Source organism: Mastigoproctus giganteus, chromosome 2, assembly GCF_048544385.1.
Source record: "Mastigoproctus giganteus isolate SK-2022 chromosome 2, ASM4854438v1, whole genome shotgun sequence".
NCBI classification, from domain to species: Eukaryota; Metazoa; Arthropoda; class Arachnida; order Uropygi; family Thelyphonidae; genus Mastigoproctus; species Mastigoproctus giganteus.
In genome coordinates, this window is record NC_143576.1 from 198,480,162 (window position 1) to 198,494,704 (window position 14,543).

Sequence of the window (14,543 nt, forward strand, 5' to 3'; positions counted from 1 at the left end):
TAGGTACCTATCCAGCTGACTTGAATTTACCCAAGCTGTAAACCTCAACTGCCCATGGAAGCAACTTATTCTAGTAATTACAACTTGTTGATAAGATATATTGTCACTTGTTGTCTAAACCTCTTTCCCAGTAATTTCAATTTATGGCCCCTAGTTCTGGAATCATTTATAACAGTGAAAATTTTGCCCTCATTCATTTTACTTCCCCCTCAACTCAGAGCCTTACAGACCTGAATTACATCCCCTCTAAATTGCCTTGTTTCCAAGTTCTGTAATCCACATATTCAAAATCTTTTCTCATACAGATGCCGTTATGCCCATCTCACCAGGCACATAACCACCTTTGCACTCTTTCAAGAAGTTCGATGTATTTTTTAGATACGAGCTCTATACTTCGACTCAGTATTCCAATTGCAGCCTTATAATTGCCTTGCACAGCGGTATTATGACTTCCTTATTTCTATAAGAAAATGTTTGATAAATCCTAACTAGAACACCAAGGGTTCTCCTTGTCACCTGTCTGCACTGTGTGGTGAACTTCATATCCATTGTATTGTAGCTCCCCTCCCAATCCCTTTTTTCTGCACTTTTTTTATTTCAAACCCATCAAATGTACATTTTTGTTTTTGGTTGTTATTCCCCACGTACAGGAACTTGCATTCTGCTGCACTAAAGCATATCTGCCACTCCCTGACCATTCCTGAAGCCATTCTAAGTCATCCCGAAGAATTACTGCTTAGAACTGATCATTAACTATCCTCCTGGTCTTGATATCATCTACAAATTTTAACATTATGCTCTGTATCCTTTTGTAAATATCATATAAGAAAATCAGAAACAATAGTAATCCAAGTGATCCTTAGGGACACCTACTTCTTACATTAGCCCACTCTGAAAAGTAAACATTAACTACAACCCTCTGCCTCCTGCCCTGCAGCCACTCTGCAATCCAATTAAGGATCTTCCTTGATCTCAACATGTTCCAGCTTATAGAGCAACCCTTGTGAAGAACTGAGTATAGCAGAGGGAGGGTGAATCACTTCTTCACAAGATCTTGGCATCCCTCTCATGCTGTATTTTCTTAATGGTAAATGCATTCATGGCTTCTGTGGCTATTGCTTCAAAGCTATTCCACAATTCTAATATATTCACCCTCCCTCTGCTATTAATGGTATTAATATCATTTGCTATGGATTATCATGCTGTCTGCATTTCAGATAATTAATACAATAATTTTGTTTCTTAGAGTTAAATGTTAAATGTGTAGTTTCTTTGAACAAAATTAGGAGTACAAGTAAAAACAATTAAGCCAAAAAAACCAATTGAAAATTTTTGATTAATTGAAATTTCTGATAACTGGTATTCAGATATTTAGAATTCTATCATAATTTATCAGAGATTTCAAGCTGCCTTATACAGAACTGCTGTTGTTAGATAAGAATGTCTTATAATAATTATGAAAAATATTTTGGTGTTGCTAGTTAGGTTTAGGTATATTTTCAGGCCTTTTTATAATGGCACTTGTCTAATGACTGCATAATGTGGTCATACTCATGGGCCAGGAGTTTTGGTTGAGGAAAAATGGCAGCTGGGGGGGGGGGGAGGACTTGCTTCCCCAGCCATAATACCACCTGACATACCAGTAGCAAAGAGGAGGCAGGATTGGTGACTAAACTATTCCTTATCTCTCTCTCTCTCTCTCTCTCTCTCTCTCTCTCTCTCTCTCTCTCTCTCTCTCTCTCTCTCTCTCTCTCTGAAAGCACTTTACCCAATCAGATCACATTCTCTACAGCAGGGATTCTCAATGGGGGTAAAAAAATCATGGGCATTACAATGGTTTGTGGCCCTCTAAAGTTCAACACTACCTGATGACATCTTATTCCTTAATATTTAATTTCTCTCATTGGGTTTTCTTTTCCCTGAGACAACTGAATTTTAACATATAGGTATATTATAATAGGAGTGAGTGAGATATTTTGATAAAAGGAAAACAGTGGGCATGATTTAATTCAACCATCTTGCTTTTCATAGACATTAAATGCCCAAGTGCTTTCAGAGGTAATGTCTCTGCAATCCCTGGCGTTTCCACCATTCTGACAGCTGCGACCTTGGCAGTGGCGTGGTGGGCATGGTTTATTTATTCATTCTTTTGTTTCACTGGTCAATATATGAGGCATGGATGGGATGAGGAAATGTTTCAGTGTATTGTTTATACTTTCTAAGTGACAATTAGTACTGATTTATTGTTTCCTTGTGGAAGTTGTTTATTTTTGAAACACAGTGCTTTTGTGACTGACATGGGCTATAAGAGTTAAATAAAAATAGTTTATATTTTATCCTTTGTAGTTATTCAACCCATCATCAGTCATGTGCCAACTGGGCTAGCTAGGTGGGTAAAGCACCTGCCTGGCAATCCAAGCCCGAGGCGGGTTCGAATCCCACCTCAGGCTTGGATCAAAGTACTGAAAAAAACCTTGGGAGGTGCACTATGGCCACAGAAGCCAATGCGCCAATAACTACAAAAAAAAAAAAAAATCAGTCATGTCAAGTGCTGAAAAGAAAAAGTGTCGACAGTATCTGGATGAATATCTAGCTTATGGTTTTATTGAAAGCCCATTTAACTCACAACAGCCTTGCACAGCGAACTATTACACAGTCTTCTGTGTAATAGTTCTTTTTCAAATGAGGCTATAAAACGATCAAGACTTTTAGATCACATAAAAAGGAAACATCCTGATAAAGTTGGTAAACATATTGAATATTTTAAAAATTTAAAACAGAATTTTGAGTAATGTAACGCTGTTACTTCCTTATTTAAGAAGGAAGTAACACAAACAAATCTTATAAAATTGCAGAAATCATTGCAAAAACTGGTAGTGCTCATACAGCTGCTAAGACTGTTATACAACCTGCAATTAGAGACTGTAATTTCAACAGTGATGCATCAAAATCCTTGTGCATTATGGCCACAGAAGCCGATGTGCCAACAAATAACAAAAAAAAAAAAAAAAAAAAATCAAAATCCTTACAGTATTTTAAAAGCATTGTCATTGAGCAATAATTCAATTTGAAGACGAATTGATGAGATGTCAGTTAACATTGAAGAACAGCTAAATGACAAACTAAAAATGACAAAATTTTCTATTCAGATTGATCAATTCACAATTACTGACAATAAGGCTCTTCTAATGGCATACGTTCATTATTTTGATGATGATCGTAAATTACAAGAAGAGATGTTGTTTGTAAAATCTATAGAAACTGACTGTACCGGAGCATTCATTTTTGCTGATTTGAAAACATGGTTTGATGAAAACAAGTACCATTAGAAAATTTGGTATCCTGTGCCACTGATGGTGCTATCCCCATGGTTGGAAGACATAAAGGTTTTATAGCCCACCTAAAGGAAGTATGTCCCGAAGGTCTTGCAATGCACTGCATTGTGCACCATCATCTGGTTTAAAAAAATGTTAGTCCAGTTCTTCATCAATCTCTCAGTATAGTTATTAAAACCATCAATAAAATAAAGTCACATAGCAAATATGATCACCTTTTCAGAAAATTTTGTGTTGATAATAAAGAACACCATGTGAGGCTTCTTTTACATACAGAAGTCAGATGGCTTTCTAAAGGAAACTGTCTAATAAGATTTGTACACCGTTTTGATATGATAATTAGTTTTTTAGAAAGCAAACGAGAGACAGATTTAGCAAAGGAGATCAGCAAACACAAAATCAAAATATACTTATATGGCTTGGATTTTTCAAAAACTTAATGAAGTATGCTATGCAAGAGTTAGCTGAAATCAATGAACCTGACACCAAGAATGATCTTAAGAATTATTCAAATCACTTGTGTTCTTTAAAAGGCAAAATGAAAAATAAATTTTCGGATTTATTTTCTTTCAAAGTAAAGCCATGGATGTTAGATCCAATTGGATGTGATGCTGGTCTGCTTGTGAAGAAATTCATGAAGAACTCATTGAATTAAAATGTAACGAAGAATACAAATATAAATTCAAAAACAGTAGAATGGCTAAGTTGTAGGGATCAAAAACAACTAAACTTCTTTATCCAATGATGTGGTCTGAAATGGCCAAAGTACTTCTTTGTTTTCCAACATCTTATATGCCTAAAAGTGGTTTTAGTTCAGTAAATAAAATATTAACAAAGGAAATTAACAGAATTGATATATGTTCAAGAGGATACATTAGAATTAAACTTACTAACATCATACCGAACATTGAACTTTTATTTCAGAAGCATTAGGCTCAGGGATCCCATTGAATAAAAAGAGTAAGTATAAAGTATTTTCTTGTTTAAAATTTCAATGGGGGGGAACTGGGAAAAAATAATCTAAAAAAGCCCTTTAGGGGGCAATAATTAAAAAAAAGGTAGCAAAAAAGGATTATAAGCAGCTTGTAATTCTGTGTAGTTAGTTAGTTTTCTTCCCATATTCAAAATTCTCAAAAAAAGTGATCATAAAGCAAGGTTATGTTAGGATCCAAATTTGCTATGTTTCTGTTTAGGATCCAAAATTGCTATGTTTCTGTTAATGTTTAGACTACATTTAATTGCACTGACTGCGACCTTAGTCAATTAACATCATAGTCAGTGGTGAATATTATCCAGATCGTGGATCAAATCTGCCACCGACTATGCTGCCACCAAACGAGTAACAGTGGCTCCTCGCTCCAGGTCGTGGTGAACTCCTGACCTCAACAACAGCTTCAAAGAAAACCAATTGTTACAAGAAATAGAAGCTTTCAAAAATTTCAAATGACAGTCAGGACACCGCTGAATACTCACTACTGAAATGGGCCAATACCAAGCTTTGTCTGCTTCCCTCCACCACAATGAAGATAGCACAAGCATTGGAAATCCCAAGGGTGAAGTCCCTGATCATGCAAAAGAGGTTTGTCTTCACATCCAAACTCCACACTGGCCACATATCATCTTCAAACATTTTGAATGCCTGCTCTTGGAGAATCCCACAGCCAAGCTTAAGATTGTCACCTACACTTGTGGCTCACCACAATAGGCTTGCACTCACTGCCAGGTTTCCCCCTGCAAGCAGATGCTCACCATCCTGAACTGTGTAGATGCTGACTTTGATAGCCTGATAAAGAATAAGAAATACAGATTAAACTTCATCAAGTCCTTCCTTGCTCATGATCCCTGACCTTCTAAAAGAAGATTACAATGCTCCCATTTCCTATCCCTAGGATCAGCGAACAAAATCAAACTGATATTTAGCACTTTTCTATACTCATTAATCCTTATTGTATTCATTATTTAGTTTTGTATTTGTATGCTGCTCTTGTATGAGGAACTTTGTTTTGTATTTGCAGTCTGTTTATTCAAGCTCCTATATGTGAACCCCTGGCACTAGTCACCATAATGGGATATTGTGTTGTGTACTTCACAATAAAGATTTATTTATTTATTTAATAAACATTTCTTAAAGCACACAGTGAAGTGTTTTCTCTTTCTTTATTTAGTTGAGCTGTTCCTCTTAATCTATTTAGTAATGCCCTTCAATTTTCACATTAGAAATATAATGTATATTATGAATTTATAAGCAAGGAGTGGCAAAAGTTTAGAATAAATGATGCAAACAGATCAGCAAAGGTGATATTATCAAAAGAGATATTAGCAGAGCACCCCCTCTCAAACAAAACTAAAAAGAGAAATATGTTTAGGGAAGAATAATGTGGTAGAAGCCAAAGCTAGTCCAAGTGGATAATATATAATGTTTGTTATGTCACACGAAAGGAGCAACGTGAGGCAATTAAGAGACTTCATACAAACAAAAATGAATCACAAAGGTATCATCAACAAAAGAGAAATTAATAGAATAGTTTTTCTCAAATAAAATTTGAGAGGAACTGTTCTGCTAATTAATGAGGAAAATACTTAGCAAAGAAGAGATCAAAGCAAGAGAAAATTAAAAGACAGTGCAAGTAGATAAAGTATGTATCATTACGTCAGCCTCAGTTGCTGCCTTCTAAATGCCACACATAATCTCAGTAGGTTGCAGCTAATAGGGAATAAAAACAATATCAGGGATAAAATTCTAGAGAGAACAGCAATGACGTTTTTAAGAGCTCTTTTATGAAAGGAGATTAGTTGAATATGATTTGATAATGAAAGAGTGAGGTGAGAGCTATACATAAAGCTGCATAGAAGACGAAAAGAGCCAAATGAAATCATAAGAGTGAAATTTTTTCTGAATGAAATGCTAGGAGAAATAATAAGGGGTTCAAAGAGAGAGCTGGAAATTGATCAGTCAGTACTGATAAAAGAATGCGAAAACACTACAGAGACAGTAAACTTTCATTTAAAGAACAATGGAAAGACCCAAACAAATGAGCAGCATAAGGCACAACAGAAAATGACTAAGTTCTCAGAGCCACATATAGTTTGAACTGTAAAAAACAAAATATGCCTGCTGGCCAAATTTGCCAAATGAAAGAGTACTTACTGCTTGGCAATGTTGAATTAAGGTAAAAAGTTACTTGGTTTTGTTAAATAGACTATAGATGAAGAAGCCAAAGTGTCGTATTGATGTTTTCAAAAACTTGGTTAACCCAATGTGTATCAAAAACTTTTTGTAATATTAATTATCATACAGGAACCAATTTGATTCAAAAAATCACAAGTACATAGCACGAGAATTTTGATTTTTCTTTTACAATATATACATTTTTCTCTGGTCAAACAGAAATGGAAGAAAGACAGTTTTCAAAAAAATGCTTTCACTTAAATCTAATTCCGATGTGCTTTCACTACATTTATACATAGTCCTAACTCTCCCATAGCTTGAGGCTTATGCTCTAAATGCTTTAGAGTCTAAATACATGATACACCATCAGGCATCTCTCATATTGTGGAGTTATACTTCATAACTATTTTTCCATCATTGCATCACTTGGGTACCTACCTACCCACCGAAGAAGGGCCAAATAGCCCTGAAACAGCACCAGGGGGAGCCTGATGATGTCCGGAGTTTCCAAGAATAGGTAACAACAGCCTTCTCCACTGGGAAAGCATTGCCTATTTGTGTAGTTTGAGTTTTTGAGTGGTGTGAGTTGAAGGAGTTACTATCCCTTTCATTCTTCTACACCGTTTCTTTTCCTCTTCCACTCCAACTATTACTTTCCCTCTACCTTTTTGCTTTTCTAAGTCTAATAGGGACAAGTGGATAGCCGAGTTATTATCCCACACATATACAAATAGCCCTGAAACGGTGCCGTCTGGGGGCCTGATGGCCACTAAGTTTCCTCGAATAGGTAACAACAATCTTCTCTACTGGGGAAGCGTTGCCTACTCGAGGAATATATGAGCTTTGTGTGTGAGTCAAAGGAGCTGAGTTTCCTCAAATAGGTAACCACAGTCTTCTCTACTGGGGAAGCGTTGCCTATTCAAGGAATATATGAGCTTTTAGTGTGAGTTGAAGGAGCAACTGTGCCTTTCTTCCTTCTATGGCATTTCCTTCCTCTACCTCTCATACTATCACCTTCCTACATCTTTATCTCTTTTCTAAGCCTAATAGGGATAGTATGAAGATAACCGAGAACTTTATCCCATACCATATTTCAAAACGGTGCCGTCTGGGTAGTGGTATCCATCTGAGAATAAGTAACATTAGTCTTCTCCTTAGCTGAAGCGTTACTTATTCGAAGTAGTGCAATATCATGGCAACTTGTTGTGAAGGTATTCACAATATGAGATATAACTTAAAACGATGCTGTTTTGCTAATATTCTGATTTATTCAGATATAGCTAAGTATTTCTGATGCGCTTGCACTATATTTATACATAGCCCTTATAATGTAACTCAATACTCTCCCCCCACTAATGAAGTGAAAATGAACCCCCCTGACAACACTCAGTACCATATAAAAATACATTAAAATTCAGAGATCAGCAAATATTTTCCATAGGAAATGAAACAGCTTTAGAAATAATAACAAACAATCTCTCAGACCATGAATCAGTTAAATTGCCTAAGAGGTTGCCTGTTAGCATTTCACCTGCTGCATTACCATTCCCACCTTGGAATAGAAAGGTTGCAAAAATTTCATTCTGAAACTGTTAGATTTAAGTTACTTAAAGAAATTAATCCTTTAATACCTTTATACTCTCCCCTTCAGATGATACGATGCACAGTATAGTATTATATTCATCATCATCAAAAGTTAATGTCTTAGTATTATCAAAAATGCTCATCAGATGTGCCTGAATTGAATGTGAATCACTAGCTTGGCCAAGGATCTCTAGTAAAGCAGGATCTGATACGAAGAAAAATCGGGGAAACAGAAGTCTCTTTTTCTCCAGATATCTGTGGAACATAAATCTGCATATTATAAAAAAACTTAAAAAAACAAAAACTTAAAACTTTCAAAAAAACTTAAATATTTGTCTTTTCTAACAATAAACACTCTCTGCTGCTTTATATATTTTCAGAGAAATTCACATTCTAAAACATCAAAATCTAAATAATAAGGAATATTTGAAAAACAGTGTGTGTGCGCGCATGCAATCTAAGACATTGGTTATTTAATCTGGTATTGAGATCTCATTTTACCCCCAAAATCCTTGAGTGTGTACACGTGCTCAAATATTCCAACAAATTTATATTTCAGAAATTTCAACATATTCAAATTTTCAGATATGATCATGCAGAACTTTCTTCCATTTAGCTGGATTTGGTTATAAGTGTGTTTATTTTTTATCCTTAATTCTATCAATTACTTTCAAGTTGCTAGTACTCCTTTTGTTTATATCACAAACAAGTTTTTTAATAAAAATTGAAATGCAACACATATTTCATGGATCTTCTGTGATTTAATAAAATAAAAAACAGCAACTTTTTTTGCTATTTTTTATAAAAAGCATAGTATGTGGTCATGTGGTCAACAATTTTGTAATGCATTTTAATTATATATTCTTTCTGGATTTTAATAACAATTTTAAATATTACTAGTATTTCACATTTCTTTTATTTCACATTGCTTTTATTAATGTAATAGAAAATTAGTAATAATTCATGATTTATATATTTATCAAACTATTAACAAAAAAACACTGTTCAAAAAGCAAAACAAGTTTCATATGCATGAACTGAGAACATATCATTTCTGCACATTCACCACATTGGTGAATTGTGTGTGTACAGTAAAAGCATATCCAGTGCTTTAGCTAAAATATACAGTATATGGATAACCCATGTGACATGTAAGAAAAAAAAAAAATAACTGTTGAAGTTCTATCTATTTAATTTTAATTAAATATCTGGGATGACTTGACAAATCATGGAAGATTGCTGCACAAATTGGAACAGTGTGGTATTGGAGGCAAATTGCTGCTATGGATAAAGGGATGGTTGAGTGGGAGAAGACAGAGAGTGGTAATCAATGGACACTGCTCTTCGTGGACTAATGTTATTAGTGGAGTCCCTCAGGGTTCAATGTTGGGTCCATTGTAGTTTTCTGTATCTATAAATGATATCAATGATGGTATATTAGGGTTAATGTCCAAGTTTGCAGATGATACGAAAGTTGGCAGGGTTGTTAATGACAGTAATGACAGTACACTGCTGAAACAGGCTCTAGAAAAGTTGAGCAGATGGGCTGAGAGGTGGCAAATGAAATATAATATTGACAAATGTAAAGTACTACATATGGGAAGCAGTAATCCCAGAATAACGTATCAATTCTGTGGTACCACACCTACAGTGGTAGAGAAAGAAAAGGACCTGGGGGTAATTGTGCAGGCAGATATGAAGTTTTCTGAGCAATGCAGACGGTCTGCAAGATTAGCTCATGGTGTCTTGTCAATTATATACAGGAATTTTTCTAGCAGGGAGAAGGAGGTGATTATCCCCTAGTATAAGGTCAGGCCACACCTTGAGTACTGTATACAGGTCTGGAAGCCTCATTTTAAGAAGGATGTAGAGCTGTTGGAATGAGTACAGAGAAGGGCAACAAGATTAATGAACAGAACAAAGGGTTGCTCTTATGAAGAAAGGCTTAAGTTTTGCAAATTACAGTGTCTGGAGACTAGGCACCTGCGAGGTGATCTGACTGAGGTGTATAAAGCCTTGAATGGTTTGAGCATACTCAATGCTGATGGGATTCTTCCTCTTGCTCAGAATGATCGCCTGACAGGGCATAAATTCAAATTGAGGAAAGACGGTTGTAGGATAGATGTGCGGAAGTTTGCCTTTAGCCAGCAGGTGGTTGAATGCTGGAACAAATTTCCATCTGTCGTTGTAGAAGTTGATAGCTTAAATAGATTCAAGGCAGAACTTGACAAACATTTGGAGTGAGGGGATGGGTGAAATAAGGGGTTTTTTTTGGTTTTTTTATTCGGCTGATGCTATATAAGCTTGCTTTCTTGCATCATGTTGCCCTTGCTAATGCATAAGCTAATGCTAAATCTTTCTATAAGTTACTATGTGCAGAGAGAGAGAGAGAGAGAGAGAGGAAGAGAGACAGTGAGGACAACAAGCGCTTTATGTAACAAACATGTCTAAAAAGTCTTATAAAAAATAAAGATGAATTATAAAATGCAGATTTATCATTTAGTATAAATGATGAATGTTTAAGGCCTCTAATTTAGGTCGAGGCTCTACAAACTCTAACTGACAGCTGCCTGTTGTCTTAGGGTAAAGTGTGTGTGTGTGTGTGTGTGTGTGTGTGTGTGTGTGTGTGTGTGTGTGTGTGTGTGTGTGTGTGTGTGTGTGTGTGTGTGTGTGTGTGTGTGTGTGTGTGTGCGTGCGTGCGTGCATGCGTGCGTGTGTACACACTGTTATGAACATTCAGCATTCAGTATTTAGTGGCCATAACCATGAAGTTATAAACTCCACTAATCAGAGGCAATTGAGAAAATATAATAGAAAAATTAATATATTTAAATTAATGTTATTTACCATATGTATTAACTATACAATTGGAATGTAACTGAATTCTGTCTACTATGTTCCAATAATCAAAAATTAATCAAATATCCAAAAAATAATTAAACACCTTCATTTGGCATCATTTCATAGCAATCAATAAAGGTAATTAATTTATTATTTTTTGGATATGATATTTAGATATGAACACTTTTAAGGGTGAGTTAGGTGTATCCACTAATGAAAAGTAAGAGGACATTCTCATTCTCTGTTTTTTTTTCTGGATGGCAGGATTTAAACTACCTAATTTAATGGCAATCTAATGCCAATGTCAGATCAAACTACACTTTACCATGAGTAGCTTTGGTACTTTTACATTTTAAGAAATAACTAATGGTAGTATCACTGTCATTTAAAAGACAGTGGCACTACCATTAGCTATTTCATGATTTTCAGATTCTAATTTCACATACTGTGTGGAATTCCACATAAAACAATTTCATTACTATTTTATCAACAACTTCATTGCTTTGTCAGGGAATTGTCACTAGAGACTACCTACTGTTTGATGAAGGAACGGCAAGTTCTGAAACAGGCTACAATAGTAGTGATCATTTTTTTTAAACAAATGGCATTTGTCTGAAAGTAGTACAATAAAAATGAAACTTCTGAAAAAGAGAGGTTTGTTCTGTTGTGAACAGGACCACCATATTTTCAAATCTCAAAAACAGGACATATATGTGCAGAAGTTTGCCTTTAGCCACCAGGTGGTTGATTGCTGGAACAAACTTCCATCTGTCATTGTAGAAGTTGATAGCTTAAACAGATTCAAGGCAGAACTAGACAAACATTTGGAGTGAGTGGATGGGTGAAATGAGAAGGGTGTGTGTGCCATTAAATTAGGTAATTTAAATCCTGCCATCCAGAAAAAAAACACAGAGAATGAGAATGTCCTCTTACTTTTCATTAGTGGATACACCTAACTCACTCTTAAAAGTGTTCATATCTAAAATCCAAAAAATAATAAATTAATTACCTTTGTTTTTTTTTGGCTGATACTATATAAGCTTGCTTTCTTGCACATATGCTAATGCTAATATGGCATTAAATGTGTGACATGACACATGACATACAGTATAATGTCACTTGTGATGCAGATTGTGTATAATGTCAGTGGGAGCTACAGGCTTTGTTAAATGTGAATAGTCTTTTTAAAATTCAATGGTAGATTTTTTTCTTTTTTTTTTTTTTTTTTTTTTTTTTTGGCATATTAGAGGTTAGTACAAGGTTTACACATTTAACTTTATATAATAATGGAAACTAAAGTCCAGTAATGAAGTGAGTTGACGGCTGACCTTCAAACCTGCTATAAAAATATAAAATTCATTTACTTATTTTTAATAATAGGTTCACTTTTATCATTCTCTATGAGGCAATAAAATCCAATAGCAACAGCATTTTTCTATATTTTTAACAAGTTCTGCTGAACTGGTACAAAATTTGCACTGGTTCACAGCATTGAGCAACAATTAAAAATGTCAAAAATGCACCCATTTTTGACACAAACTATAAATGATAAAAAAGGGAACATACAAAAGCATATTTAGTAATTTCTACATAGTAATTTAGAACTGTGGGGTATATAGTTTTATTTTATATTAATGACTGAATAAAAATGAATTTCTCTTTTGCAAGCTATTGTAAGTTGGTGATGGATGTAGGAAAAATCAATAATGATAATGAAGACTGGTGAATTGAGAGAAGTTTATACACTTTTTATAAACAGAAAAGTTAGCTGCCAACTCAGTATTAACTGACTTGAGCCAAGAGAAAATTTCTAACATTGGCAGAAGTGCATGGAGGATGGGTGGGGTGGGGCGGGGTGGGGTGGGGTGGGGTGGGTGGGGAGGGGTGTGGTGGTGTGGGCAATCTCTGTGCTCCATCTGTTGGAGGAAGTTTGAATCACAATATCACACTTACATTTATTTTCAAACTCATTGAATGTGACCACAACAGCACCGGTCTGAGAACTTTATTACAACACTTCGTATATTGTGGAACTTTAGAGTGCAAACATTTTAAAATTAGAATAATTATGTGCATTCCACTATTCTTTTCAAGAAATAATAATTTAAAAATACATATATTCTCTCTATTCTGCTACACAAGTGAGTTTGATTATGCAGAAAATACCCTTGTGTCTGAGACAATTCCACACAAATCAGGGTAGCTGGGAACCCTGGCTGTGAGAATCAAGATGACTGCATTTACTAGGCATTTCAAATCTTGCCAAATAAATGAATAAAAAAATTAAAAATACAGATCAGGATGAAAATCTCCTCTAATTTTTCATAATTTTTAAAAGACCAAAACAGAAAACCAAAGGCATCCATTATATGTATGGATCAGTGTTAAAAATTGTTAATAATACAATTTAGACTGATAAAACAGTACATGCATTGAGAGAAGAACATATTATACACTGATGAAATGACATGTTATCTCACTGCTTCTCAAGTTCTTGGGTACCTTGATCTCTGGATTTAAAACTAAAGATTGAGGTGAACAGCAAGAACAAAATAGCTTTCTGGACATAAGATAATTTGAAATATTATGACCCAAAGTCCACATAAAAATAAGATACATGGCCATCAGAGAGATGGCAAACATTCCAGAAGATGTACATATGTCAGCTAAATAGATTACAAATGACAGATTGAATTCAACATTAATTCTGAAAATTTCACAAATAAAAAATTTTCCCAATGCTTAAATTAAAAAAAAAAAAATTCTGCTTATACTCCAGGCAAATAATCAGATACACATAATCAGAGGAATTTATGACTACAGCACAAATTTAGAATACCATATTTTGTGGTATCACAAATTTCTGTAGTATAGTTCCAAGTGAAGTGTGTTACAGAAATTGATGGTGATAAACAATGTGCTTTGGCAACAATATTCCGAGTGCAGCAGTGTTCATCAGTGAACGCACTGGTGCACTCAGAATATTGTTGCCAAAGCACATTATTTATCACTGATAGATCCTGATTAGTTACATTGTGTGTGTGTGTGTGTGTGTGTGTGTGTGTGTGTGTGTGTGTGTGTGTGTGTGTGTGTGTGTGTGTGTGTGTGTGTGTGTGTGTGTGGGCATCATGTCCTCATTCCTATATCACATGACAAACTCACTATTTATATGCCATATCCAGGTGGTAGATGACTTTCATCAACTGGTGAAATACCACCACTTTGCTTATTGGAGGCTTGAAGTGGTGAAACCCATGTTTAGTCTCTAGAGCAAAGTTTCCGGCATCCCCCCTCCGCCCCATACTTCTTCAACCCATGCACGGTACTAAGTACTATAGGTTTTGATACCTTTTGTGTTTCGGGTTTTCATAAAAAATAAATAAAAAAAAATATGTGCAATGCTATTTGGTTAATGACATTTGCTTAATAACAATGCTATTTGGCATTTGCTTTGAAAGCTACCAAGTTTTTGATTTTAATATGTTTTTAATATAGTATTTTATTTATATTATTTTATTTTTATATTATTATATTATTCACTCTATTTTTAACTCATTTTTACCTATTTTTACACGTTTATTTTAATAAAGTTCAGTTGGGCATCTCAAGTAATT

General features: G+C 34.9%; 1 protein-coding gene across 1 annotated transcript in view; it reads right to left on the reverse strand.

Moving 5' to 3' along the window:
• Dhc1 (dynein axonemal heavy chain 1) overlaps positions 1 to 14,543 on the reverse strand; it is a 620,756-nt gene that overhangs the window by 438,204 nt on the left and 168,009 nt on the right. The window contains exon 26 of the mRNA XM_090390121.1: positions 8,136 to 8,343. Within this exon, the coding sequence (XP_090246247.1) occupies positions 8,136 to 8,343 (208 nt within the window). The remainder of the gene's footprint in view (positions 1 to 8,135; positions 8,344 to 14,543) is intronic.